The sequence below is a fragment of the Lytechinus variegatus genome, chromosome 3, assembly GCF_018143015.1.
Source record: "Lytechinus variegatus isolate NC3 chromosome 3, Lvar_3.0, whole genome shotgun sequence".
Lineage (NCBI taxonomy): Eukaryota > Metazoa > Echinodermata > Echinoidea > Temnopleuroida > Toxopneustidae > Lytechinus > Lytechinus variegatus.
In genome coordinates this window covers 21,935,293-21,963,278 of record NC_054742.1, presented here as the reverse complement: position 1 = coordinate 21,963,278, position 27,986 = coordinate 21,935,293, and the positions used below count along the sequence as shown (strand labels likewise).

At 36.6% G+C, this 27,986-nt stretch overlaps 1 protein-coding gene across 2 annotated transcripts; it reads right to left on the bottom strand.

Annotated features, from left to right (window-relative positions):
* Nucleotides 1-4: 4 nt before the first annotated feature.
* On the bottom strand, nt 5-27,583 carry LOC121410503 (probable G protein-coupled receptor 85). 2 transcript variants are annotated; one of them, XM_041602646.1, is made up of 2 exons: nt 27,118-27,583; nt 5-4,003 (listed from the first exon to the last, which is right to left on the bottom strand). In XM_041602646.1, the coding sequence occupies exon 2, from the start codon at nt 3,361-3,363 to the stop codon at nt 2,107-2,109; it is 1,257 nt and encodes a 418-aa protein (XP_041458580.1). In that variant the 5' UTR covers nt 3,364-4,003; nt 27,118-27,583; the 3' UTR covers nt 5-2,106. The 2 variants fall into 2 exon arrangements, with proteins under 2 accessions (XP_041458580.1, XP_041458581.1); XM_041602647.1 differs by lacking the exon at nt 27,118-27,583 and adding an exon at nt 13,225-13,254.
* Nucleotides 27,584-27,986: the final 403 nt, after the last annotated feature.

Sequence of the window (27,986 nt, the reverse complement as noted above, 5' to 3'; positions counted from 1 at the left end):
TATACTCATTTGATTCTCTGTATATTCACATTTTATAGCACACCGCTTGACAATCATAATATTGCAACTGACATAATTAGCTTAAATACGTGAATTCCAAATACATCCTTACCTTTAAAAAAAAAGCAAAAAAATGATAATAATCGAAGTGAAATAAAACTAACATTCCATGGACCGCGGTACCTTGATCTTTCGTATATGAAGGTCCACTATTTGGGGGTTGATATAAAAATACAGCGATAAACAATAGGCCTATTATGGAATTTAGAAATCATAAATCCTCTTTCTGCTGAAACATTCTTTCATTTTTTCATGATTCGAAATCTTAAAATCACAATAAAATGTAATTTAAAAACACGGAGCAGGAGACTCTATTGAATTTAAGACCATGGAAATGGTTCATGACAGGAATTTTTTGATGTTTTATCCAACCGTTTTTATCCAACAGACACCTGATTTTGAGATCAGAAACTTGTCATATACGCATGAAATTTTACAATTTACTGTATCTTTGCTATCACTAGTAATTACAATGGTAATCAGCCTAATTACTAATAAAAAATTCAAGTAAATGAATCAGATCCTCCAATGTCAAAGTCGCAAGTTTTACTAAGGGGTCACAACGCAATGTCGTACACACATGGTAAATGAATAGTAAAACTCACAGTCTGGTTCGTACGTATATAACTTTAAAAATATGTACCTTTTATCAATTAAAAAAAATCTACCGCGAAAAAATCTAAGATATATTGGTATCCATCCATAATTTCAATTAGTGTTCATAAACGTAAATTAAAGGATGCATATGATTTCGTGAACAATGACTTTCCATAAATCAGTTATTGAGGTATACAATACGCCTAAACCATAATATCATATTGTACACAGATCTATTTGTATGCCATATCTGATCGTATAGTGTGTAAAATACAATGAAAGACGCAATTCCCTTCGCCCACCTCAACATATCATACTCCTAACATAATCGAGCTTATCTCTAATAAGTATCGTCAAAACCGCATTCCAAATATTGTATAGACCTAATGTGTAGTCTTTCTTTGAAGCTGAATATCTTTGAGACAAATCGATGGCGTAACTCATGTCTAATCACTGTGGCAATAATAAAACAAAATCACTCGCGTTGATTAAAACAACACAATGCACATTTTAAAGATTAAAAATTATGGTTTAAAATATCCCAATTGAAAAATAAATTAAAAAAATATAAAAAGCGAACTTCAATAATAAAAAAATCCCATAAAACTGCATTATCTGTTCATGCTGTAATATCTAAGTTTGACATAAAACATGAATAATGTTCAGTGTATTTCATGAGTATTATAAAATGTATCGTATTTGACAATGTGAGGTGTTCTCTTTTAATGAGGAAAAAGTATTTTTAAATGTTGTTTATTAAGCTTCCTACGGTTTTTTTTAGAAAATGGAAATCCCACAGTATACATAGAATAATTAAATAGGAAACCACAAAATATAATAAAATATATGCACTTAACTTTAGTTGAGGTCAGGTTTTTGGAATACTTGCACATTTAAACTATCATGAACATTACTTGCCCCTCTTCGGACTGCCTCTAATAGATTTATATCCAAATATTGTAGAATGTCATGATTATGAAAATTTGATTAATCTCAATATACACGTAAAATGAAAAAAATCCTGTTTATCAATATTTGATTGATAATTCGTTGATTTACAACAATTCCTGATGGTAAATCAGTATCATACCCTGCAGATGTTAGAAAAACAACATGTAACCCAGAATAATAACCTTCTCTTGACAAGACCATAAGCCTAAAATGAGATTGATGAGATATTCCTGCTCCAGTCCCATTATGTGGGGATATGTCACGCAGTGTACAAATTTACTAATGTTAATTCGCATACAAGAGCATCAGCTCGTAACAATACATCTTCATCTATAAAAAGCTGCACAAAGCACATAATCCTATATTGCAAACAGTCATTTGAACAGCGACCAGCGTAATTCACGTATCTCTATATATCTCGTGGAAAACTTACATAAGTTAATTACGAAATAATCATGTCCATCTACAAAAGGAAGGTCCCTACGTCATGAGATGACGTCAAATCACACCGTTTCTCTCATCTCTGTTTCTCCTTTCAACGTCCTCTGGTGAGGAAGCAGCGAGAACGCAGCGACGCACCTCTGGGACATGTACCATACATAAGATAGGATTGACACACACCTGGAGAAAAGTCAGCCACGTTGCTATGGAGACGAAAGCGATAGGTAACTGGAGATTGGCACGAAACACTTTGAGGAATGAATAGATGATGTAGGGGGACCACATCACCCCATGAGCTACTGAGATGGAGAAGGTTAGTCTTGTTACTTTCTCTTCTTGATGAAAGTCTGCACTAGGTACTGTTGGTTCACCACGGACTGAAGGTGGAGCCAGGCCGACTAACGGAGGAGGGGTAGGACCCTGACGAAACCCCTGAAACCAGTTCGCAGCGGCCTGGCCTGTTGAACCAGGACCGTAGAAGGTCCAAGTACTGGATACAGCTGGGATGAATTCCAGCGGACGCATTCGACGATGCGCGCGCATGAAGAAGAATACACGGAGATAGAAGACATGAATGAGTGCTGTCACAAGTACGAAAAACAGAAGGAAAAGAAGTGTGTCGTTGGCTCTGTTTATAGAGCGATGCCGAAATGTACATTGGTGCTCCGTGGGTATGTAACCATAAGCTTCAAAGTTGAATACTGGTGGGAATGCGGTGGATACTGCTAAAGCCCATGCTGATAACACACATAACAGGCTCCCAAGTCCTTTGAGTTTCTGTCGGTGGAACCGATGCCATCTCAGTACCACGTAACGTTCAATACTGATCAAACACAACGTGTATAATGATCCATAGGGAAGATAAACATTAAAAAACGCAAGAATCTCGCATAAAAACTTGCCGTAAACCCAATCAGATGCGACGACAGAGGTGATGACGAATGGGAAGCAAACAAGTGATCGGACGAGATCGGCGAGGGCGATGTTGAAAAGGAAGAAGAAGCAAGGTCTACGTAACGTCTTATACCTGAAAACTGCGTATGTTATCAATCCATTACCAGATACACTGAATATAATAATCAAAACCATTGAAGCTATCCATAAATCTTTGACTCCCCTCTCAACGAGATCTGGTTGGTTTGACAACTCATCATCGTCATCATCTGTATTGATGTCAATGTCACTTTCTTCATCCTTGGCAGAGGATGTTCCATTTGACCACCGATTCGCGTCAGATTCCTGATCCAAACAAAACACAAAAGCGCGCGAAAACAAGAATATCAACACCACTGTTGCCTGACATGTGTTATCCATTGCAGTTGTTGATAGCTGCGTTCACAATCATGTCAAAACGACGTAATTATCAATCTCTAATTCAGTAAAATACCGAGCATCATTTCGATATGAAGACTTAACTCATTGGTGACGAGACAATCTTTATCCGTAATATTCAAATATGTAATCCACAGTTAACAGATGACACTGAGTTGCTCTGTATATCGTTGACAACAACAAAAAAAGAATGATCCACACATGAAGAAGTGCTTTATGAATCCTATCTACTTTACGTGTTTTTCACGGGCACCTGGAAGAAAGTTGAATCAGAAAGCATTCAGAATGCTACACAGAGAACTGATGACGCATGATCTTGATTTAGAGTTCGAGCTTCAGTTTTTTTTCTTTCTCTCGCTCGCTATCCTATCCTCTAAGCGATACTACCCTTTTGATGGTGCTCAATCGCATGTAGAAAGATCGGCGGTAGGTTTCCTCCTCTGTTTCCGTAATCCAAAACTCGTCTGTCGGTTGGCGTCCATGAAATTTAATGTTATGTCGATGGTTAGATGCTGCAACGCACAGAATGTGTATTCACGTACAGCTGGTGGCTGGCATTAAGATGATGACGAGATGGAGATAGCCGTTTTGAAAGGTTTACGTTCGATGAATGTCTTTTAATCTGCAGAGGAAGAAAAAAATAAAGAAATATAAAATACATTAATGTGCTAATATTAGTCATTTCGGAAGACGATGTTATTTAACTTGAACGTGCATATACATATATATAAATGTATATAAATATATATATATTTAAGGATAAACTGCACAAGCGTAAAAGACTCAACACAACTTGCCGCGATGGGCATGAACATGATATAGAAATTCTGATTTCGAAGTTCGAACGAACACAATTGCCCATAAGTTCAATCAATATACAGTACAACATCTCCCCTTTACATATTCAATTACAATAACAGCATATAGCCAAGAGCAATGGTTTCAAATTACATCTTCCCATTGCTATGTTTCCTTGCATTTAAAGGTAAATGCTAGTTTTGGTAACGATATCAAAATGAGTTCGTACAGAATCCAATAAAATGACCACCAAAGTGTCTGTTTGAATAAATAAAACGCATGTGCCAAAGGATTCTGGAAGAAATTGTGTGACTGCTGAGAAATCAGCAAATAAGCACAGGATTCGGGTAGGGCGTCGGGCCCGACACTCTAAGCAATAATTATACATTGTCCCACGTGCGCTTATCTGTGTTGGGGATCTTCGGTGTGAACATTTTTCAGCGTAGATTTCAAGATTTCACAAAGTTCAGTTAATGTTACTGTACCAGATCTAGATCCTCGATGATATACTGACAATTTAGCCTTGTTGTACAGACTTTCTCATGAAATCAGTGTTTACTGCAACTAGTTGAATTTCGATTTAAATAATGGCGCCTTGTCATGGACGAAAACTGCTTTGACGCAGAAGATGCAGACGACGATTACACGCATACGTACCACCATTCGATTATCGAATTAAATCGAAAGCTAGGCCATTTAATTTCCTTGTGGAAAATACAATTTCCGTACCTTGATAGCATGTTAGGAGGAAGAATACATTTGGAATTGAAGAACTTGGTAAATAAGCAGGAACATAAACGAATTGATGAAATATCTCTTAAAGGGTGTTTCCGGATATTCAGAAAGACGAACCAGTATCGATTATAATAAGCAAGCCGAGGCAAGTTACATGTTCTTCATTGTCATTATCATTTTATATTTTTATTCTCAATGATCGCTGTACAATAATACTTTTTTTAATTAATTGTATAATTTGAGAGAAGGCAATTAAAACTGTTATAAAACAAAAACAAGTGGAACGCCTCTGGCAGTCTCGCCTGCATTACACAATTCAATACAGAGCTGACTTTGAAAACAGCTATTGAATATTATTCACAAAAGAAAATACCCATAATTTATGTCCATTGACCCAGCATGACCTTTGACCATATACATTCATGTGACCTAAGACGTGTGCAAAACATAACCATACAACATACATACAACATAACTTGATAACCCTTATGTCTATGTTTCACGAATTAAGTGTGTAGATCCATAAACTTTTTTAAGTTGTGATGCCAATTCAACAAATAGCCCCAACACGGCCAAAGTTCATTGACCTTAAATGACCATTAACCTTGGTCAAGTGACCTGAGACGCACACAGGATATTCAAGGATGCGTGGTTACTCTTGTATCAAAGTTTCTTGAACTAGATCCATAAAATTTCAAAGTTATGATGACAATTCCACAAATACCCCCAACATGGTAAAAGTTCGTTAACACTAAGTGACCCTTGACCTTGGTCATGTGACCTGAAAATGCAGGATCTTCAGTGATACACTGTTACCCTTATATGCAAGTTTCATGAACTTGTTCCACTAGTTCTGATGACATTTACTTTACCTTGGTTAAGATTTCGATACTGATTCCCCAACATGGTGACCTGCCCCTAAATGACCTTTGACCTTGGTCATGTGACCTGAAACTCATACAGGATGTTCAGTAATACTTGATTACCCTTATGCCCAAGTTTCATGACTTATAATGACATTTCAAGACAAGACATTATAAGTTCATCATGATAAAAAGAAACCATGAATATTAAAACAAAAACCTTGAATGTAACCTTCACAATGTCGAGGTAAAATCCGTAAAAACAGTAAAAAAAATCACCGAAAAAGGGGCAAAAGGTACCCACCCCCCCCCCCCTCAGAAAGTGGTTATCCAGACACTCTTATGTCAATCTTCCCCGTCGAAATATTTTTCAGATCAAAGTGGACACAAACAGGGAGATGGGGTTAATAGCATCTTCCCGAACGGATTGAGCTTCACTGACAAACGAGGATTACCAACATGATGTGTCCTTTCTCCTATTTCTTATCGCATCACAGGACGGCGCAACTAAGAACAGTGAGAAGTTAGAATAAATTGATATAATGTGTATCAGTCACATGGCCGCTAGCAGCGTCTGTGTTAGCTCCATGCATGCAGAATTTTTCGCGGGGGGAGGGGGGCAGCATTCATAATTTTATTTCGAAAAATCTCGAAAGCGAGGGAGCTATGCCACCGAGGTTGTCATTTTGAGTTAAAGGAATTTGCGATAGTTTTGTTGAATTTTGTAAAAGTTTATTCATATATAATTATATATATATATATATATATATATATATATATATATAGGCCTATTGTGTAAAGAAATACATGAAGAGAACAATGGTAGGCGTAGCTTAAATCAAGGCTCCCCAGAGCTATCTACCCTTTGGAAGAACTGGTAATGCCGAAAAAATGTCTCTGTGGGGAATCGAACCCGGGTCCCCAGCTTTGAACGCCGGTGCCTTAACCACTAGACGGGTCAGTGGCTATGGCGACCATGATCCAATTGACCGTCAGATAGACAGATTTTCGACACCATACCATTTATAATTTTCTTTGTCGGGTGAAGTTGGGTTTTGAACAATGACAAGCAATAACAATGACAAACAATATATACATACATATATATATATATATATATATATTTAATGTAAGCTTTTAAAATTTCTGGATGGCAGCTGCCCCCCCTACCCCCCCCCCCTCCCTCCTCCCCCATCCCCCCGCTGCGTACGGCCATGATGTGTCATAGTTTTACGCATTTTGTCAAGATAGAAATACAAGTCCTGCAAAACAGAGAGCTTTACGATTACTTCTCTTTGAGAGAAAGACTGCGCAACGATAACAAGTAGAGGGAACAAAATATGAGAATGTGCTCTCCTGACTGTAAGCATGGTCAGAAAGCATGGAAATTAATATTTTCAACAATAGTGAATAATTAATACAAAAAATCATTATCAAACCAAAAATGAGAGAGTAAATTGCATTCAAAAGCCATGACTAAATATTGCAAATTGCAAGTGCAAATAAAACAGCCAATGGTGAATCTGAAGCATCATCACCATGGCAACAAAAGAAGTAAAGCGTCCTCGCAAGATATCAATTACAGAGAACCAATAACAAAAATAACACTCAAAAGAGCATCGTTATTAGCTGTGATATGCGGTTATACGCGTGAATCTTGTCTTTTTAATGATCATTACCATGATTACGGAAATTGAAATTGGATAGGATCTGGCATCAATAATTTTCTTCAATTTCAGACCCACTTCCAATAATGACATTGAATGATAATCCATCCAATCATCTGCTCATGGAAACTGAGTGGTTGAGCAATGAGGTTGTTGTATATACTTCTTCATTTCAATTTTTATTTGAAATAAAACCTTCTCTATACTGCAGTATGCATAACTACTTTTATGCATGTCCAGTATTCATTACTTAACAAAACAAATTGTCATGCACACCCTGTAGAAAATAAAACTGTAAAAAAAACAGTTACTGTTACTGGCAGCTTGGACTCACAAACAGGATGAACTGTTTAATTACGATGGGTTGTAAAAAATACAAAAATACTGGATAACTGTAAAAGAAAAAAAATAACATTCCCTTAACATGAAAATCGCCGTTAATTCACAAATACCAACACTATTTAAACGATAGATGCACTGCAATCAAAGTAAAAACACGATAGTTCGTTGGTATTTTTACAATGATTATTATATTTTACTTTGTTTTACATTTAACTTGTAATTCTATGTTACATATCACTGTATAAATACGTTTGGTATGTAAAATGTTTCGTTTGTAAAATTGTGTCATCTGTTTTTAAAAGGTAAACGTCCTGTAAATTTACGATTTTTCTTTGTAAAATTACTAGTATTTTTAACAGTGGCACATACATGTATAGTGCTGAACTCAGGCGTGTTCCATTTTTGTTAATATTATATATCTTCGTGTTTCGAAATATCCTTTAAAAGAAGTATTTAGACAATGTATAACAGACTACATGTATAGTGTCTCGTTGCGCGTTAACGTGCCCATGATTTTAAATATACAAATTTTATTTTATCTTAGCTGCTGCATGAGCATTAAACGTTTTAGCGCCATAGATAGCAGAATAAACATTATACAATCAATTAATGTTATGCAAAGAGACTCATACTTTACCTACATAAATAACATAGACATAAACATGACAATCGGTGATATCCCTTATAATTCTGAATTTAACATGTTATGATAATGGTCTACATGCTAAATGGGTGATACGATTCAACACAGAAAGAACTAATATTATTTCACATTTTTGTAATCATGATAATGTTACATTGTAAGCAGTGTGGGTTTCATCACTTTCTTATGCACATGACTCTCTCCTACTTTTATTATTATCGACTATTGAAAGAATATGATATTATTATTGCCGGGAAATAAAAACTTTGACAATCCAAAGAATATCAACGATTCAAAAGGATTGATAAACAAGCAAACTTGGCAATGTTTTCAAACATTTCTTTATTCGTATTATATTTTATCTAAAGAGGGAACATAATCTTGCGGGTAGTGAATTCTCTCGAGCAAAAAAAAGATACTGTTTGTGCATGCATTTGAAATGCCTGACTTCCGATATTCTTCTGTGATAAGTCAGGTAAATTTCGTTAGATATTTTACTGGAAGTGAACAAATACATGTGATGATCTATGTTGGCAAATTTTTAGAAGAAAAAGAAATCATCTTTATAATTTCATGCCACTATATATTTCAGGAAAGGATGAAGCACATCGAAGGGAATTAAAGGTCACCCTGTATGATTATATACAATTAACGGATTGATATCAAATTGAGTTACCCTGTTAAAAGTTAAAGGTGGACATTGCCCTGTGGCTTTAATTGTTTTCATCTAAGATGATGGTGGAATGCGATATTTTGAATGATTAAAATAAACCCAAAATGTGTATGAGATCGATAATTCAATGAGAAGAAAATCACACGCCCTCAAAAGCATCGTATATTAACTTCTACCACTGCTCTTCATTATCAAGGCACCAAAATGGTATCGATAAGCAGAATTTTCATTTTCATGGCGCCTGACCGACATACCGGTTGATTATTATTGTTTCATAATTTTCCGTTCATATCTAACGTTTTTTTTAACAAGAGACGAATTGCATACACGGAGTATACTTGTAGTTCAAATTTTAAAAGAGTGTTTTATGAATGGTACATGCATTCTGCATTTGTGTTGAGTTTTCTCGCCTCCTGCAGCTTATCAATTAACAAGTATATCGGTGTTAATGATTAGACGGAAACGACTATCCCTCTGTTCAAAGAATAAGGAACGCATTAAGCTTGGCTATATTTTTCATCTTGCTTCTTCTTGTCTGCAAATGCATAACGGCAACCAAAGAAAATTAACCAGACCATTGAAGACATGATTTATACTTTCAAAACAGAAGATAGAATTAAATGAAGATCATTAGTGGCGGAAGTGATGACCTCAATTTTAGTTGGCTCTTTCATCTTCCTTAACTTTTCTATCACTTTCTTGTATAACTTCATTATTGTGCAGAAAATATTCAAATGTTAAGACAATCAAGAATTTGAAATATATATAGAAGCTCGCACCTCTGTATAGTGTAGCGGTATACCGAGAAGAAAAAACGAGTACATATCAAAAACTGTGGTGTTAACCGGTGTACATAGAGGACCACACCAGTTAGTGTAAACCGGTGTTAAATTAACAGTGTACATGTCACCTATAGGTGTTATTACAATACATTTAGTTGTTAGATTTGCACTCTTTGATGTTTAATCTCTGGGGTGCAATTTTAACACCTCAGGGTGTGGTCCTCTACTAACCAGGGCTTTTACCATGTTTACAGTGTACATTAATCATGTTCCAAGAGTCTTTTAATGATACTACTGAATAATTTTCTTTTCAACCATTAATATTTGCCTATATTTTTTTTCAATGATTTTCGGTGACAAACTGAAAACAAGTGGAATGCCTCTGGCCGTCTCACCTGCATCACGCAGTTCAATATAGCAGCAGTGCTGACTTTGAATACTACTCTAACTTGCACAAGATGTTCAGTGATACATGGTTACTCTTATGTCCACTTTTTATGAACTAGACCAATAAACTTACAGAGATATATGATGGTTATTCAACAGATACACCCAATTCGGCCAAAGTTCATTGACCTTTGACCTTGGTCATGTGACCTGAAACGCGCACAGGATGTTCAGTGATACATGGTTACTCTTATGTCCACTTTTTATGAACTAGACCAATAAACTTACAGAGATATATGATGGTTATTCAACAGATACCCCGATTCGGCCAAAGTTCATTGACCCTAAATGACCTTTGACCTTGATCATGTGACCTGAAACTCAAACAGGATGTTCAGTGATACTTGATTACTCTTATGTACAAGTTTCATGAATCAGATCCATAAACTTTCAAAGTTATGATGGTAATTCAACAGATACACCCAATTCGGCCAAAGTTCATTGACCTTTGACCTTGGTCATGTGACCTGAAACGCGCACAGGATGTTCAGTGATGCTTGATTACTATTATGTCTAAGTTTCATGAATCAGATCCATAAACTTTCAAAGTTATGATGGGAATTCAACAGATATCCCCAATTCGGCCAAAGTTCATTGACCCTAAATGACCTTTGACCTTGGTCATGTGACGTGAAACTCAGGCAGGATGTTCAGTGATACTTGATTAACCTTATGTCCAAGTTTCATGAACTAGGTCCATATATTTTCCAAGTTATGATGACATTTCAAAAACTTAACCTCAGGTTAAGATTTCGATGTTGATTCCTCCAACATGGTCTAAGTTCATTGACCCTAAATGACCTTTGACCTTGGTCATGTGACATGAAACTTTAATAGGATGTTCAGTAATACTTGATTAACCTTATGGCCAAGTTTCATGAACTAGGTCCATATACTTTCTAAGTTATGATGTCATTTCTAAAACTTAACCTCAGGTTAAGATTTGATGTTGACGCCGCCGCCGCCGTCGCCGCCGCCGTCGGAAAAGCGGCGCCTATAGTCTCACTCTGCTTCGCAGGTGAGACAAAAATGACATCCTTAAGAACTACTCACAAAACATGAAACAGAGACCTTAAAGGTCATGTGACGTGAAACTCAGGCAGGATGTTCAGTGATACTTGATTAACCTTATGTCCAAGTTTCATGAACGAGGTCCATATATTTTCCAAGTTATGATAACATTTCAAAAACTTAACCTCAGGTTAAGATTTCGATGTTGAATCCTCCAACATGGTCTAAGCTCATTGACCCTAAATGACCTTTGACCTTGGTCATGTGACATGAAACTCTAATAGGATGTTCAGTAATACTTGATTAACCTTATGGCCAAGTTTTATTAATTAGGTCCATATACTTTCTAAGTTATGACGTCATTTCAAAAACTTAACCTCAGGTTAAGATTTGATGTTGACGCCGCCGCCGTCGCCGTCGCCGTCGGAAAAGCGGCGCCTATAGTCTCACTTTGCTTCGCAGGTGAGACAAAAAACGGAGTACAAAACGGCTGTCAATGTGTTTCTTTCCAGTATATCGCATTTGATTCGGTAAGTGTAGTAGCTCATGGCGAAACACCATGTAGCATGATGTAACTACACCAGGAATGGTTCAACACATTTTGCAGTAACATCGCAAGAGGGACATTGTGCTAAATTGCAAGAAAAGATTTTTTTATGAAACAAAATCCTTCCTTGGTAAGTAATACATGTAAGTCATAAGTCCAGTAGTAACTTTATCATGTCCATGATGTAAAGATCAGGGGGCTGAGGAACCGCGGGGTGCCCTCACCCCCCCCCCCCACACACACACACCTTTCATTAAACGTGTACAAAAATGTAAACATAAACAAGAATACTGTCTTATTTTGTTATTGTGTTTTTTTTGTCATAAATAATTATAGCCAGCCCCCACCCTTTAAAAACTAACCAAAGCCCCGCGCTTTATCACAATTAAAGCAATGAGCCGATGCATACGACCAACAACAAAAGAAATCATGAGTAAGCCATAACCAGAGAGTCTGAAAATAGTCCAGTGACTTTACAGTAATAAGAAAAGTTTAAGGATAAATTAAATATTCTAAGAATGAAATTATGCTGGTGGTGAACCATCACTCTCAACCTTTCTTATCTATCACATGAGGGCAATGAGAATGGCATGAAAGTACATTTTAGAACTTAATAAAACGCCTCTTCAGTGTCATACATTAATCCCATTTTCTCCTTGTTTATTTTTTAAATGATATAAACTTTCTAGATAGTTATCATTTTTTCTCATATTACATGTACCTCCTCTCATCTCTTTTCATTCTCTCCTCTTCCCCTCCGTTCCAATGCGCATCATTACACTATCCTTCCGCTTATAATATCTTCCAAAGTCCTGTTATAACTCTGTCAGTGGTCCGCTTCACACTTATATGTGTGGATGTTATTGCAAATACGGGAATCAGGAAAAAAATCATGAAAGTTGTTACTCTACATTTACTCTGTTAGTCACAATGGTGACGAGTTAAATGAAACATTCTTCAATAACTAGGAAGAGGAAGAGCGCAATATAAGGTTGCACCATTGATATATATACATGTATATCTATAATGAACTGTATGCATGCAATTATGTCTCAAGGGGAATTACAGATGATGTACAGATACCACATTCCTTTAAATATTCAAGACAAAAATTAAGAGACTTAATTTAAAATTATACTTTATTTATTTCAGTTTCGGTTTATCTTTTTCTGGGGGCGGTGGTGCATTCCATGTTCATTGCCCCTATGTCATGTATGTGACTGCGCACGTTATATTCCCATTTTCCAATCTCTAAAAACGACGGTTTCAATTTTCTTTTCATCCTGCCGATAAATAATTTGTGAAGAAATAGATAAAAGAAATGCAGTGTTTTACTCGTCATCAGCGGCGTACAGATGGGGGCTGTTGGTGCTCCCCCTCCCGAAAAGAAAATCACGACCAAGAAAATAAAACCAAATGGAAACAGAGAAGGGTGAAATATGCTATTTTTTCTGAATATTCACAATCTTTTTTTTTTGCTTTATTTTCTTTTTCTCTCGCAACTTATTAAAACAATTTTTCCCAATACATATTATTATATCTTGCCCCCTCAAACTTTGGGCTCATTTTGCCACTGCTTGTCATGGCCGTATTTTCACAATTTTGTACCGTATGAATAGTAATTTACGACAAAAACAACTTCTTTCCTGCTTTTTTCATACATAATTATGACAATGACAACTCCATAGTCAATCATCCATCTTCTAAAAACAGATACATCATAAAAACAAAAACACTCTGCGCGGGAACTCGTCTGTTTCTCCTTTCATTCCAAGTTTTATACGTCGTACACCGAGTACTATTATCGGCAAGCTCGCATAGTAAAATTATTAAAATGTTTTACTGGTAACTTTCATTAGATCAATTTGTTATGAAATATCTGGCCTTTGTGAGTTGACACAGACTCCCAACAATGTTTAATAATATAATCACTTCACGAAATATGGACTGCAATACCAATTCAGAGTGTTATATGATAACAGTCTCAACTGAAATGCACGTTCGTTCTCTCATATACTTTACAGTGTACCTATTCTCTTCACCAACAGATGCGAATTTGGTAAGTTTTGTCCCATTTTGCGTTGAAAGTCGCTAAAATATAGGCATACAGAATGAAAAATTCGAGAACAAGTAAAATGTAAGTAATTTTGCAAACGTTGTCCCTAAATTTGCTTATGATATAACTTAAGCCTGTTTTTGCTGCTCTTTCTAGTTGCAGACTGTTGTCACTACTACATGTACTACTACTACTACTACATCTACCACTACTACTACTACTACTACTACTACCATGACTACCACTACCATGACTACTACTACCATGACTACTACTACTACTTCCACTACTACTACTACAAAAACATTACTACTACTACTACTACTACTACTACTACCATGACTACCACTACCATGACTACTACTACCATGACTACTACTACCATGACTACTACTACTACTTCCACTACTACTACTACAAAAACATTACTACTACTACTACTACTATACATGTACTTCTACATTTATTCATATACTGATAATTTTGGAAGGCATAAGATGAAATGTATATCAACAAATCATTTCATCATCAGAGAAAGACAAATACATGTAGTATGTGCACCCCAACCAACCCCTGCCCGTTGATATAGGGCCTACAATATTGGGGGTAAGATATTGGAAAATGATTATCGGAGGTAGACCTTTCGATTGGTGATACCAATAGGTTGACTGATCGTGCTGTGACCAAGAATGACGGTAAACAATTTGTCTGGAGTCTGAGATGGTTGGGGTGGGGTGGATGGTGCATTACTGATGGATGAAAATAATCACCTTGTCTAGAGTTAATAGGGTGGGGAAGGTGTGTTATTTCCCAATGCATCTAATACCAATCCGTCCAATTATCAACTCGTCTACTATCATTTTGGTCTACCATCAGTTTTTCCACTCACAACATGGTTTACTGATTAATCTAATGCCATTCCGTATAACTAGTTGATCAAATAGCCATTTAGTCAATATACATGTACCATTTGGTCTAATTAAACTAAAGTGCTAATGGTGCAAAATAAATGAAAAGAAAATGGGTATTAGACCAACTGGTTATTAGACGAAATGGCAATAGACGAACTAGTGATTAGACGAAGTGTTGATTGGACCAAATGGTTATTGGACCAAATTGTTGTTAGACGAAATGTTGATGGACGGAATGGCATTAGCCTAAATGAAGGTAGACAATGTGGTGAGTGGACGAGTTGGCAGTGGACGAATTGGCAAATTACCGAGTGGGGCACTGGTAGTCTACAAAATAATGTAGACCCACATCTGCAGTGTGTGTACCTCAGCTGATTCAACGAGTCTGCACAGCAGACTAGGTCTACTGAGTCTGCAGAAGTGGCTCGCTTCGCTCGCCCTTTCAGGCTGGTTTGCTTCGCAAACCAGCTGCAGATCCTACCTCACGAGCCATTCAGAGTCTGCATAGCAGACTAGGGCACTGGCATAAATTCAAGCAGCAAACCGACTGTTCAAGGGGTGAACTATTATGCCATTCCTCCACTTGAGAAGTATGACGTCATGTATTTACGCCCCGGCGGTGCATGTTTGGAAGACGGGGGTGGGGATGGTGCATGGTTGGATGAATCATCCCTTCGTCTATGGTTGATAATAATAATGATACTGATAATAATGATAATAAAAATAGCAATAATGATAATAATAAAGATAATCATAATAATGATAATGAAGAAGATGATGATGATGACGATGATGATGAAGATAACAATAGCGGTATATTTACCCAGGGTACCCACTTCAGTTCCGAAAACTGTTCTCCAAGCGGGCCCTGATATCATTATTACCCGGCCGGCTTTAGCTCGGCTACCTTGGCGCTCAAGCATTCAAGGAATTCCTTTATACCAGGTACATGTACACATCCCCATTCACCTCACCTGGGTCAAGTGCAGTACAATGTGGATGAATTTCTTGCTGAAGGAAAACATGCCAAGGCTATATGATTCGAATTACACGCCCCTCAGATTGAAAGACAGTCATAACCGCTTGACCACGACGCCCCCTGGCAGGGGTAGGGTATATATCATTTGATTATAGATTGCCTCTGCTATGAGAAATGTAATGATGAGGTCCTCTTGTCTCCCCCCCCCCCCCCCCCGATACTTCCAGTCGCCGCCCATATAATAATATTCCTTTCGTAAAGGAACTTGGTCATATGATATTTTCGATTCTCTTTTTGTTTACTGTATATTCTTTACCACACTTTCCCGGTTCATAAGTAAAGTTATATTTTATCTATCAAACATACAAAATGTAAACTTTGGGTTCGATCATAGGCGAGTTTCTCTCAATGCAACAAGATCAATGAGAAAATATTAGAGATCAATAGAGAAAAATACTGGGAATTCCTGCTTCCTGCTTTATAAGAAGGGTCATCCAATCATTATCATTTGAGATTTTAGACAGATAACCTCACGATTCTCATAAACAAGTCAGTGATGACACCACGAATATGAAATAAAAATAGTTAAAAATATCATTAAAAATGATTCTAGTCAAATTATCATTCTAAATCAGTATGGCCAAATATAGCATCGGTGTTTGCTTATGGAAAATTTTTACTTAAAATGAACTGAGAACTTCTTTTGATACTATCATTAGTGTTGAGGTACCAGTGTCGGATGAAATGTCGGATGAAACAGTACTTGTCTGATAAAGCGTTTGACAGGACAGGTTATGAAACGCTCCCCTGGTATCTCCTTTATTTACCAAATTCTGATCGTTTATAACGAAATATGTAGGCCTAATATTGTAGATTTAATATCGACAGTCACAACAGTGGGTTATACGACACGAACGAATCGACTCGACGGTGACATTTGCAGAGGTGTTGCGCGCTATTAGACATCACAGCTAGCTCATTAATAATAGTCATGGAAAGCTATGCATTATTGATTCAACATCTGGAATAGCAATCATATGACTTTTATTCTGAAATGTTTATCAAACACTTCGATAAATGACGATCATGGATCTGCGACGAGTATAAAATGGGTTTGGGGTTTATTTTGTTTATTTTGTGTCGTTTCTATTTATCTACATGTAGGCCTATATATATATATATACCAGTAATTTTGGGTACGATATCTCTACTACCATGACTACCTCCCCCTTCCTCTACATACGCACATTATACGCATTTCTTGCCCTTCTCTTCCTGGCATTTTCGACAACTCAGTATTTAATATATTGACGCTCTAAAAATGATACATGTATGCAATATTAAAAGATAATCTCTGCGCAGGACATATTGCATACGACATCGGGTCCACATGGATCAATTAGGCCAATTTCAGAGTGAGTAATATTGCACGCCAAGCTGGGTTTTTGCCTCGAGGCGTGGGAAATTCGAAGTTCATCAAATGCGTTCCCCAGTCCGACTCCAGTCTCCAGAAGAAAGTGCCTCATTCAGATTTGAAGAACCAACCGATTTGGATAGGGAGTTGAAACCGCTCCTGACATGGCGCCAATATTGATTACAGTAAATCCTATCACTCTCATTGGCATGGTTTCTAACATTAATAATCAATCATAAGACTAAATTCTATTTCAAGATCCGCCTACGAACAATATAGGACAGGTATAACCTATATAAAGGAACTGCTCAGAATGTCAATCACTGGACCAGGCTCAAATATCAGAGGCCTAACGATTTCACATGCAAACCGGGAACAATCTTAATGTCATTATCATATGAAATTAATATTTCAGGGGCAAACATCATGCGACTGTATAAGCATCTCTGTTAATAGCTCCATGGTATATGTTAATGCTGTCTCCAATACATGTAGATGAATTCGATCATAATTGGCGAACATTTACATTTATCTTACTATCATGACCCAACAGATATAGTGGGTCCATTTTATAACGAATGATTGTACATTTACTACTTGATTGTTTTACACCCCAAATCAATTTTGTTCGACATATCGTACTATATAACATTGTACAGTACAGTAGATCAAAATGTGATCAGTTATTGTTTAAAAAAGGGAATTACATCTCTGTATTCCAGAGATTCTGACTCATAAATATGGAACAGCAGTATGTTCAGTAATAATGGTGTTTAATATATCAATTTTTTACCGTGATTTCCAAGTACTCTTTGATTCAATGCCTCACGTTCTACTTTTTCATACATTAATCAAAACGAATAAGATCGTAAGACAGACAGAGAGAGAGGGAGAGAGACAAATGCATTGAGTTCCGCTAATCAAACAAACTGGTCTAATTAATTTGCTCTCACCATGGACACTACCATTCTCTCACCTATTCTCTGCCAGCTCAGTTTGCCCGGGAGTTAGCCTATCTTCATAAGAAATTCATTAGAGTGATCATAGTACTAATTAGACTCTTTTAATTTCCTTTAATTTAGTCTTCACACTCAGATCATGCAGTCTTATGACTATCATGTAGTATCGAAGTCATGACAAGGAACTTACGCTACTGATTGCACTCTTTTAATTAATGGATTTCTGTTAAAAGGTTTAGTCTACTATACCCCTCCTTCCTTTCTACCTCGCATTCGTAATTCCCTCGCATAATTTTAACATTGTAATCATTATCATCGATATAATAATATAGTTTATTATTACTGTATGTTATGTTTATTACATTTAATGCACATCGAAGTGTCTATGATAAAAGTAAACAGCACTTTTCATTCATGTAGACCTAATTTAAATATAGTTCTAATGGGATAATCGCATGCCAGACAGGTATAGGATTCGGGTTCCTTTCTTTTCACTTTAAAAAGCTAAACCATTCTCATTTTGTGTGGTATTATATATATCCTTTTCGAGGACTAATACTACTGTAGTCATACAGTAGGGTACGCAGAATTTTTTTTTAAGCGGTGACAACCCCCCCCAAAAAAAAAAAATCGACAAAAAAAAAGAAAAAAAAGGTCTTAAAATTCTTAAGGGGGTTGTATTCTTAGGGGTTTGGTATGAAAAAATCTTTAAGAGGTTGAACCCCTGTTACAACCCATGCGAAAGCCACTGTAGTCATGTGTATATTGACAATTATGTTTGCCTTGTCATAAAACCCTATATAGAAAAAAGTATATAATTGCATTGATTTTATTACAGGGCTAATCAAGATTATTTAACAGTTGATCTCAATATAACGGCCCTATAATATTCATAAATAAAAATACTTCTTCGACATCAATATAATGATTTTCCAGTGAGTTCACTCGCTATGATTCTTTCATGAGTTGCAGATGCACTTAAATAAACATAAGTAAATATTTGATTTTGATTTGATATACTAGTAATTGTTCTCGCCAAAATATTACTTTTGAACATCTTGTAATATTGTGATGGGTCAATTTTATATTGCCAGTTTCTTGGACTGTTGAAGAAATAATGCAAAATCATGCATTTATAGACATCATGGTTTCATTCGGATGTTGTATAAAAGCAAGGATGTCGACGGAATGGCAAATCTAAATCAAAACGGGAATGCTAGACGTACTATTCCTGACTTGTAAATAGCTATCTTTATACAAATCCCTAAATTGATAGAATGTACCATCGGTGTTGCAAGTCTTATCCTACATTTCGTCATCATGATAAACAATCTCCTCGATTTAAAGTTCATTCATTTTCAGTATACATGTACATGTACAATATACCACATTGGAGATACCTTGCGATACAATAAACATGTAGTATGTACTGACTATTCGATCAACGCCATAATGAGTACCATGAAAAACAGATTCCCATTTCCGATTTGAGAGTATGTTTATCTGTACAGCATATACATGTGTATTTGCTATGGTTTAATTTTTATTTGATTATCAACATCTTCACCGCAAACAAATCAACAATACACAATTGTCATACACATTATTATGAGAAATATATTCGTCCTTAGAAATCGATATTCAAATATTTTTAATGATGAAAAATTATAATGGTCATAAAATGTAATCGCCTGGAATTGATCATGCTACAGACTGAAAGAGGTTGCAGTATATGACGAATTATATACCACCAAGCCTACATACAGTGGCGTAACTACGGGGGCACGTGCCCCCTCCCCCCCCCCCCCCTCCCATGGGCTGGCAAAAAAAAACGTTTATAAAGTCCCTTGTTAGGTCTGAATATAAAAAAGTTCAGCTCGCGCTTCTCGCTCCATTATTTGATTAGTGAGATACATGTAATGGCACAGTCCTTAAAATGAACAATCGATTCAGCAAAGCTGTTTTTCAACGATGCCCTGTTGAAACGCATATAAACATACATAAAAATTATTTCCAGTTATAACAATCATGACAACAGAGATCTCAAAATGAAGTTAAGTATAACATTTAAAAGCTACATGTAAGGTACATGTAAATTCAAAGAGGGTTAAGTCGGATCCAGACTAATCCAGTATCAGATTTTAAAAAAGATAAGAATAGACATATACATGTACAAAGCACAGTTTAAAAAACGCACACTCTCTTTAACAAACTTCTTTAAAACATGTTTTTATTAAGGATTTCATTAAAATGGTTTACATAAACTCAAGATAAACTCAACACACACCGTCACGCAACAGGAAACACACACACTCCTTTCTGTTACCATCTATCTCCCACCACCCCCCCCCCCATTATAATTCCCATTCTCATCCTCATTCAATCTTAATCTTAATATGTAAGACACTCCCATGCGCAATCAATGGATTCTCAACAACAAAAACATACAAAACAACAAACAAACAAAATGTCTCCATTAGGTCAATATACCTGGCAATTGAGCGCGCTTCGCGCGCCCTCAAAATTTTTGCTGGTGCTCCCCTTATAACGTGACCCACGGCACGCCACTACCTATATATTGTACATAGGCCTCCTGCAAAATGATACTCACCATAAATAAGCCTACACGTAGGCCTCGAATACTAGATGTTTAGGCCGATATTCCACATTTCTCTTTTTCTACTTCGATATGTCGTAATCAAAATATATAAACGGTCGCAGTGTGAATTAGTGAAAGGGGGCGCACAACACTATATACTAAACGAACAAAAAATTGCAATAAATCTATTTTAAAAATATTAAAATAAGGCAAATGGCCACTGCAGAAACCGTCTCGCGACCTGACTGACCACTGCAATAAACCAAAGTGGGTCATTAGTATTCCCTAAAATTTCAGGGTTACAATTTTCATTTTTATACATGTACATGTAATGATGACTGATCTATAATATCTGATCTACAGTTTGCTGATACACAGTACTGTCGCAGAGATTAGTTATACCGTGTGATAAAGTTGATCAACAGCATTCTTTCTCTCACCGCCCCCTTATTTATTATTACTTTTCACTTTAATTCTCCTCGCAATCGTCCACTTTCTTTTTCTTCCCCAGAATACTTCTTGACTGATAATCTAGAGAAATATACATGAGGATACATAGCCAGAGCCCACATGATACCAAACCAATATTTGTTTCTACTTGAGACTTGAGAGAGAATACTATACCAATGTGCAGGTATATCGCTACAAGTATGGAATAACATACATTTCTTTTATTTTGACCCGGATATTCCGAGTTCATTTTACCAGCATTCGTTCCATGGACTAGTATTAGAATAGGAAGTTGTTTTCAAATGAACCGATCATATAGGGACAGGGGGTACTAGTTCATTGTTAAAGGCTATACGGATATCAAAATTCATGTTTTGTCACTGAAAATGAATCCAGCACCACCCTCTCCGATTCATCAAAATTATACAATAAGAATATTATGCAATTAATAAGGTCTATAATATTTTAGTCCGTAACAAAACAACCCGGCAAAACAATCTTGTTCACGTTTTATGTTACTATGCATTCTCATGACAGTACATTGTATAACATCAGAGGCATAACATATACACTCGAACTGTAAAGTGGTAGGTAATCTATCAATTTTTAACCAACTGTGTTCAGAGCACATGAATATACAATGTACGTCCGAACTCGGGCAAAGAGAGGAAACAAAGGAATAAAGGAATCCCTTAACACAGGATGGTCACATACCAATTACACACAAAATGAATACATGTATATGCACACTTTTTAGAAAACCACCATTATACACGTGTATAATTGGAATTTTTTTTTATATAATGGAATGTGTTCATTGCACCCTAATTTATATCTCTCTCATCGTGCAATTTAAATATCCAGTTCGATGCATGATATGAATCTCGACCCTCGTCGCAAAAAGTGGCCAAAAGGGGCCAGCAGGTAATTCCTGCAGCTGACGATCACCATACCCTTCACTCACATGCAGGGGCGGATCCAGGATTGTTCGGGAGGCACATTTCCCTGTGGGAATTTTTTTCAAGCAAAAAAAAGTCTTCACTTTCAAGGGGGGCAGAATTTCTGTTTTAACGGCATTTTTCCATATTTGATTACAAATTTTAATTGTGCCTCTCAAGGGGGAGGGCACGGGACGGCTGTTTGTATCCCGACAAAGTAAGGTCCATGAGACCGATCTCTAATTTATGGCCATTTATCGATCACCAGTACCACCGTCATTGTACATGTACATACGGGTATGGACGGGCCAGTAGACAACATCTGATCAAATGGAACAGATGTTACAGAGAAACCCTGTTCACACCAGTCAAACGGTGTTTGGCTATTATTTGTTCGTGTTCATATCATAAATCTAATTTTTAACCGGCTTATAGACATAATGGACAATGAAAACAACAAAATCAAGGATGATATTGTATTTGATTGATTGATTTTTTTTATTGCATGTTTGTACAAAATAGAGCCCCCACCTAAAATAAAAGCCATGTTATTCGGAAAATATAAACAGTGCATGTGCTTTAGTACTTTTATGTCTCAGACCTTCTTTGATAAATTGTTTCTACACATATACTTTGGCATAATTATAACAATAGCTTCCATGTATCTTGAGACCATGGACCCTATGGCTCCATGTTGAGACGAAGAGTTCCAAATTTAGAGTTCTAGACAAACCTGCATAACGCATTGCCATGGAAGAGGAGAATGGCCAATTGGGGTCTTTGACAAAATATTTAAGCCTATAAATACGACTCTATTAAATCGTTTGAAGAAGGTTCGAGTCAAAAAGCTCTTATCTACGGTATCGAGAGTGGCGTATATAGGGGAAGGCGGGGTAAGTTGTGACAATTTTTGCTTTCTGCATGTTCGAATTAATATGATTAATAAAAATAAGTACCTTGCCTTAAAATCTCATTCTTTTGACATGTTTTCACCTATATATAACTTTCTACCCACACACTAAAAGTCATTGTCACCTTTGAAAAAAAGAGATGTCAAATGGCTCAACTTGCCCCATCTGCGGGGTAAGTTTGAGCCACCTTCTGGGGTAAGTTGAGCCACAAAAACTATGTACCACACGTATGGGGGAAGGACCAGCATATCATTTTTTATTCACTCTTTTCACTTGCTAATACTCTATAAATACTAACAATCCTCTAAAGCAAAAGAACAGTCATGTAAATTTGCTCCTTTCAGCCTGCATATCGATGGATTTTAAGGTTTTTTTCTTTAATACGTTACCATAAGAATTACCATGGCTCAACTTGCCCCATATTGTCTGGCTCAACCTACACCAGTCCGAACTTAATGCGATAATTTCGTATCCACACATTTTTTATGCATCCATCATGTAAAAGACTATGAAAAAAATGAAGATCGATACCTGGACTAACAATGTTGTCATTATGTCTTTGTTATAATTAAAGACGTATTGTGTGTAAAGCCCTTATGTATTTCACACTCTTTTTTTTTACTTTTTTGGCTGAAATTCATATTTTCCCTTCTAAAAAAGTACTTTTTGTTTCAAAGTTGAAAACAATGTGGTTGGGTCAGGGGTTATGCTATGGTATGGGTCATCAATACATGACACCACCACAATACATGTATCTGACTCATTCATTATTGGACTGGGGCTGGTGGCTCAACTTGCCCCGCCTTCCCCTACTGAGAGAGTGCATAGAACATGGCGAATGTGGTAACATCTCTCTAAAAAATGAAAGGAGCAATAACGAATACTTTTAAACTCCTCTAAAGAAAAACTGAGTTTTTGATTGCAATAACATCACGAAATAATTTCATATTTTACCCTTTATCAATTTCATGTTTTTTTTCCTAATTGGTCATTGTAATGGGTGGCCAACATCCCCAACCCATTGCCCTACACCCATCTGTACTACTGGCTCCCGTAGTAAGTAAGCTTACTATGAATTCGTCTTAAAGCCTCTCCTTATTCCTTTTTTTTTCATTTGATATAAAACTTCATTCATCTAAGGAATTTCATTATAAAGTTACACATGCATTAACATCATGGACCCAATCCACCCGATAAAGTAGAAGCATTGTCATATATCAAAATGAAAGTTCGATATTTGTAAAGTAAAGTGATTTGTGTATAAACGATTACTTCGCAAGAGTAGAAGTCGCCTTATGTTTGCAAATTTAGATTCCCTGAAAATCATCTATTCTCCCCAAAATACAGTAAATAGAAAACCTGGAGCTTTGTGCTGAACTTTATATTGATGATTTCAGATTGTCGACTCAAGATCTTCAAAATGCATGGAATGTATGACAAGCCCCCCCCCCTCCAAAAAAATGATATCAATTAAATAGTATTAAATAGTAATGATAAATAGATAATATTAACAGAAAGTAAATAAATGAATAAAAAATACTTAATCATTTCATTACTTAATTAATAATAATAACCATCAATGACAACGAAACCCACCGCTCTCGTAGAGAGAGGTACATGTAAAAAAATGAATGGAGAGATATTTAAGTATTGAGAATAATGGTTCTAGAATATTGATTGACTTTGTGACCATGGTGATAATGGGCAGGTGACAATATAAATGCTATTGCTTCTTCACCTTCAATAATCATGGTGATCACATTATCTAGAATGATAGAGAAGGATCGCTAAGGATCGTAAAATCTTTATGACGATATCAGTATGGTACCAGGAGCAACATACATGTACATGATGAGGGTAAAACGTACATGTATAGCCAGTCATACTGTAGGCCACATAAACAATCATGTTTGTTCCTATCATAATCTTCTTTTGTCATCATAACAACTCATGTGTTACTAATATTGCACAAGGTATTATAAGAACTCCCGCATCTTTGCCATTGTACATGTATCTGTGTATAAAAATAGTTTCAATGATGTTCTTAAATTATTGAGGAACTTTTCTTTCATGTATACCCAAGCATTACATAAACTGCACTTTGTTATTATTCTGTACAACTTTTGAAACTGTTTTTCGAATGTTAGTTAATCTGGGGTGTGAGTGACATTGATGTTATTTTATGTTTAAAATATTCGGAATGACCTACATGTAACAGCAAATGTGTAATACTGCACATCAGGAAGAAAGTATATATCCAAGCACTACTGACAGCAGCGCCCGGCAGAAAAGCGACTTAATTAAGAAATACATACAGTATCTAAATAGAATTGACTTTTATCAAATTGGCCTAGATAGACTCCCCCCTCCCCCTTCGATTCTAAGAAATTACATTGTACAATTAAACACCAATAAGATGATTAAACAAGATTATCATAAAAAATAAACAGTGAGAGAATGATCTAACAAGGGAATATTGACATTGCATTAGATAAATTATAATTTTATTGATCAGTAATGATCAACGTCACCATATTGTACAACATTGTGAAGCAAATTTTGCTGTACACATGATCTTGGTTATTGTTTGACGAGGGTCGAGAAACAAGTCATTTACCAGGAAAGTACTGGGAAGGGAGAGAATGATGACACCAAGGCAGTGTTGTGCGCGACATGTATATACAAGCATTGTTATTTTAAGAGTTTCCGCTTCGTATTTACAACGACATCGGACACCCAAAACTCTTATGATAGCTTTACTTTTACCAATCAACAAATATAGCAATTCAATTTAAATATCCTGCGAAAGACAAGCATCATCAACAGTATACACGTTTGTAGATCAATGGTATAATCATCAGTCTAGCTACATGTACGTGCACGAATGGTATAGGGTAGCAGGCCTACCATTTAGAGTGACATGGAAGGCATCCTTTTTTGCTGCGCGCCATTACCGATCCTCTGTTGCTGTCGCACGTAATAGCATGCAAGCCTGATGCAATGCAAGTCAGGCCTGTAAGCAGTTCAAGATGATGGGGTTGATGGGGTATTGGGAAAAGAGATCCGGGGATGGAAGAGATTGATTGGGAATAAAGACAGGAGGAGAATGTATAGGAACATTTAATGTCACCTCAAAGACGAGATGGGAATAATTCCGAATATCCTGATAAGCGTTGGAAGGCGCATATTATCCCCATCAATCCAATGGATATTCAAATATGTATTACAGGATCAAGCATTGATTTAACATCAGGTTACAGCACTTTAGGGACCCTTATGAGGCACTGTTCAGATCTATATTTACATTATGAACACAATAATGTGCAAAAATGATAAATGACATTTTTTCAAGCAGAAAAATGGCGCGGTAGAATAAAACGATCTCTATATGCAGATTTTTTAAAAAAATTATTGTTTATGTCGTTAAAACAAAATTTAAAGGGTTTTTTTTTTGGTAAACAATATGCAAATACTCGCCACACTATATGCCCTTGTACATGTGTACCCAGATGTAACTACAATGTATTTACAAAAACTGCAGTTTACATCACTGTTGCCATAGTCATACTTTGGGCAAGAATTACTATACTCTTTCTCATTCCCGGCTTCCTGTCCTGGGTCACTGATAGAGCTCCCTCCCAGTCAGCGACACAATTTAATATTTTTAATACCGACTGGGGGAATTGGCTCTTGGAAAAGAATTACACAATAAAGTATGATTTAAACTAAAAAAAAATTGAAAGGGCCAAGACATATGCAAAGTAATGAGACATTAAATAGACGGGTACATCATGAAGCGCACAACTTGACACAAGGGAAATTGAAAGCACATTAAGAGCATATAACTCCATCTTTTTAAAGCATTATGTCGATTACCTACAACAGACCTATTAATTTTGTGCATTGATTCGACAATAGGTCAACATGGACCCGTGTTTTAATACAAAAGCCTACAGGCTAGGCTATACTCAAAGAATGTTTACAAAAATATAATACATGGATACCACTCACCTCTTAATGATGTTTATCCCTCTTGAATGACTAAAAAGTGGAATATATTCTCAGATAGTCCAAAATAGATCAGTAGATTTGATGTACATAGAGCGCAAACGTATACACGGGTGTACTCAGCATTCTCCTAATTCATTCTTGAGAGCAGTGTTTTCACATCATATAATATGATAACATCCCAGAGCCTGCATGTCGCCTCTTTTGTATACCAGCTGGTAGTTGGGAGCAATATATATATATAACGTGAACAGCCTTCCCTTGGATTATTATGCAGGGAATGAAATGCTTGCTCGATTGGCAACTAAATACAGGCACCCTGTTACTACATGGGCATTGTCTACATTGCATATTGACTGCGCCTGCGCAAAGTGCATCTCCTGCAGTGTACTATTCGCCTATCTGTCCATACACAGAGTGCATGTGCGATAATCATATGGGCACACGACACGCTTTATAAATTTCCTGCCAGACACAACACAAAGCAAAACAAAGAGATAACATGCCCTTGTTCTATCCTACCATGGATCTTCCCTTCACATGACCCAAACAAAAGCATGCTTTCTTGTTTCTTCGATTATCTCTTGTCAAGTTCTTTGGCAGACTCGGTGGGGGAGGGGGGCCCCGGGGGGGGAGGGGCAAGGAGTCCTAATGTGGCCTATAGGCGTACGGGGAGGAGCGGGGGTGATGCCGGGGATGATGGGGGTCCTAAAAATGGGGAGTGGGTTACACAGATCTTGCTACATTATTTTTATATGTAAAAAAATATTGTCGCCCATTGCGCACGGGGTTGGGGGAGGGGTACTCGCGTGTATATCGCATACGAGGATGTGCCGCTTCAAAGGGTAGTTTTTTGCAAACAAAAAAAAAGT

Excerpts from the sequence above, each read along its gene's own strand:
- LOC121410503 (XM_041602646.1), bottom strand. The coding sequence starts at position 3,363 with ATGGATAACACATGTCAGGCAACAGTGGTGTTGATATTCTTGTTTTCG.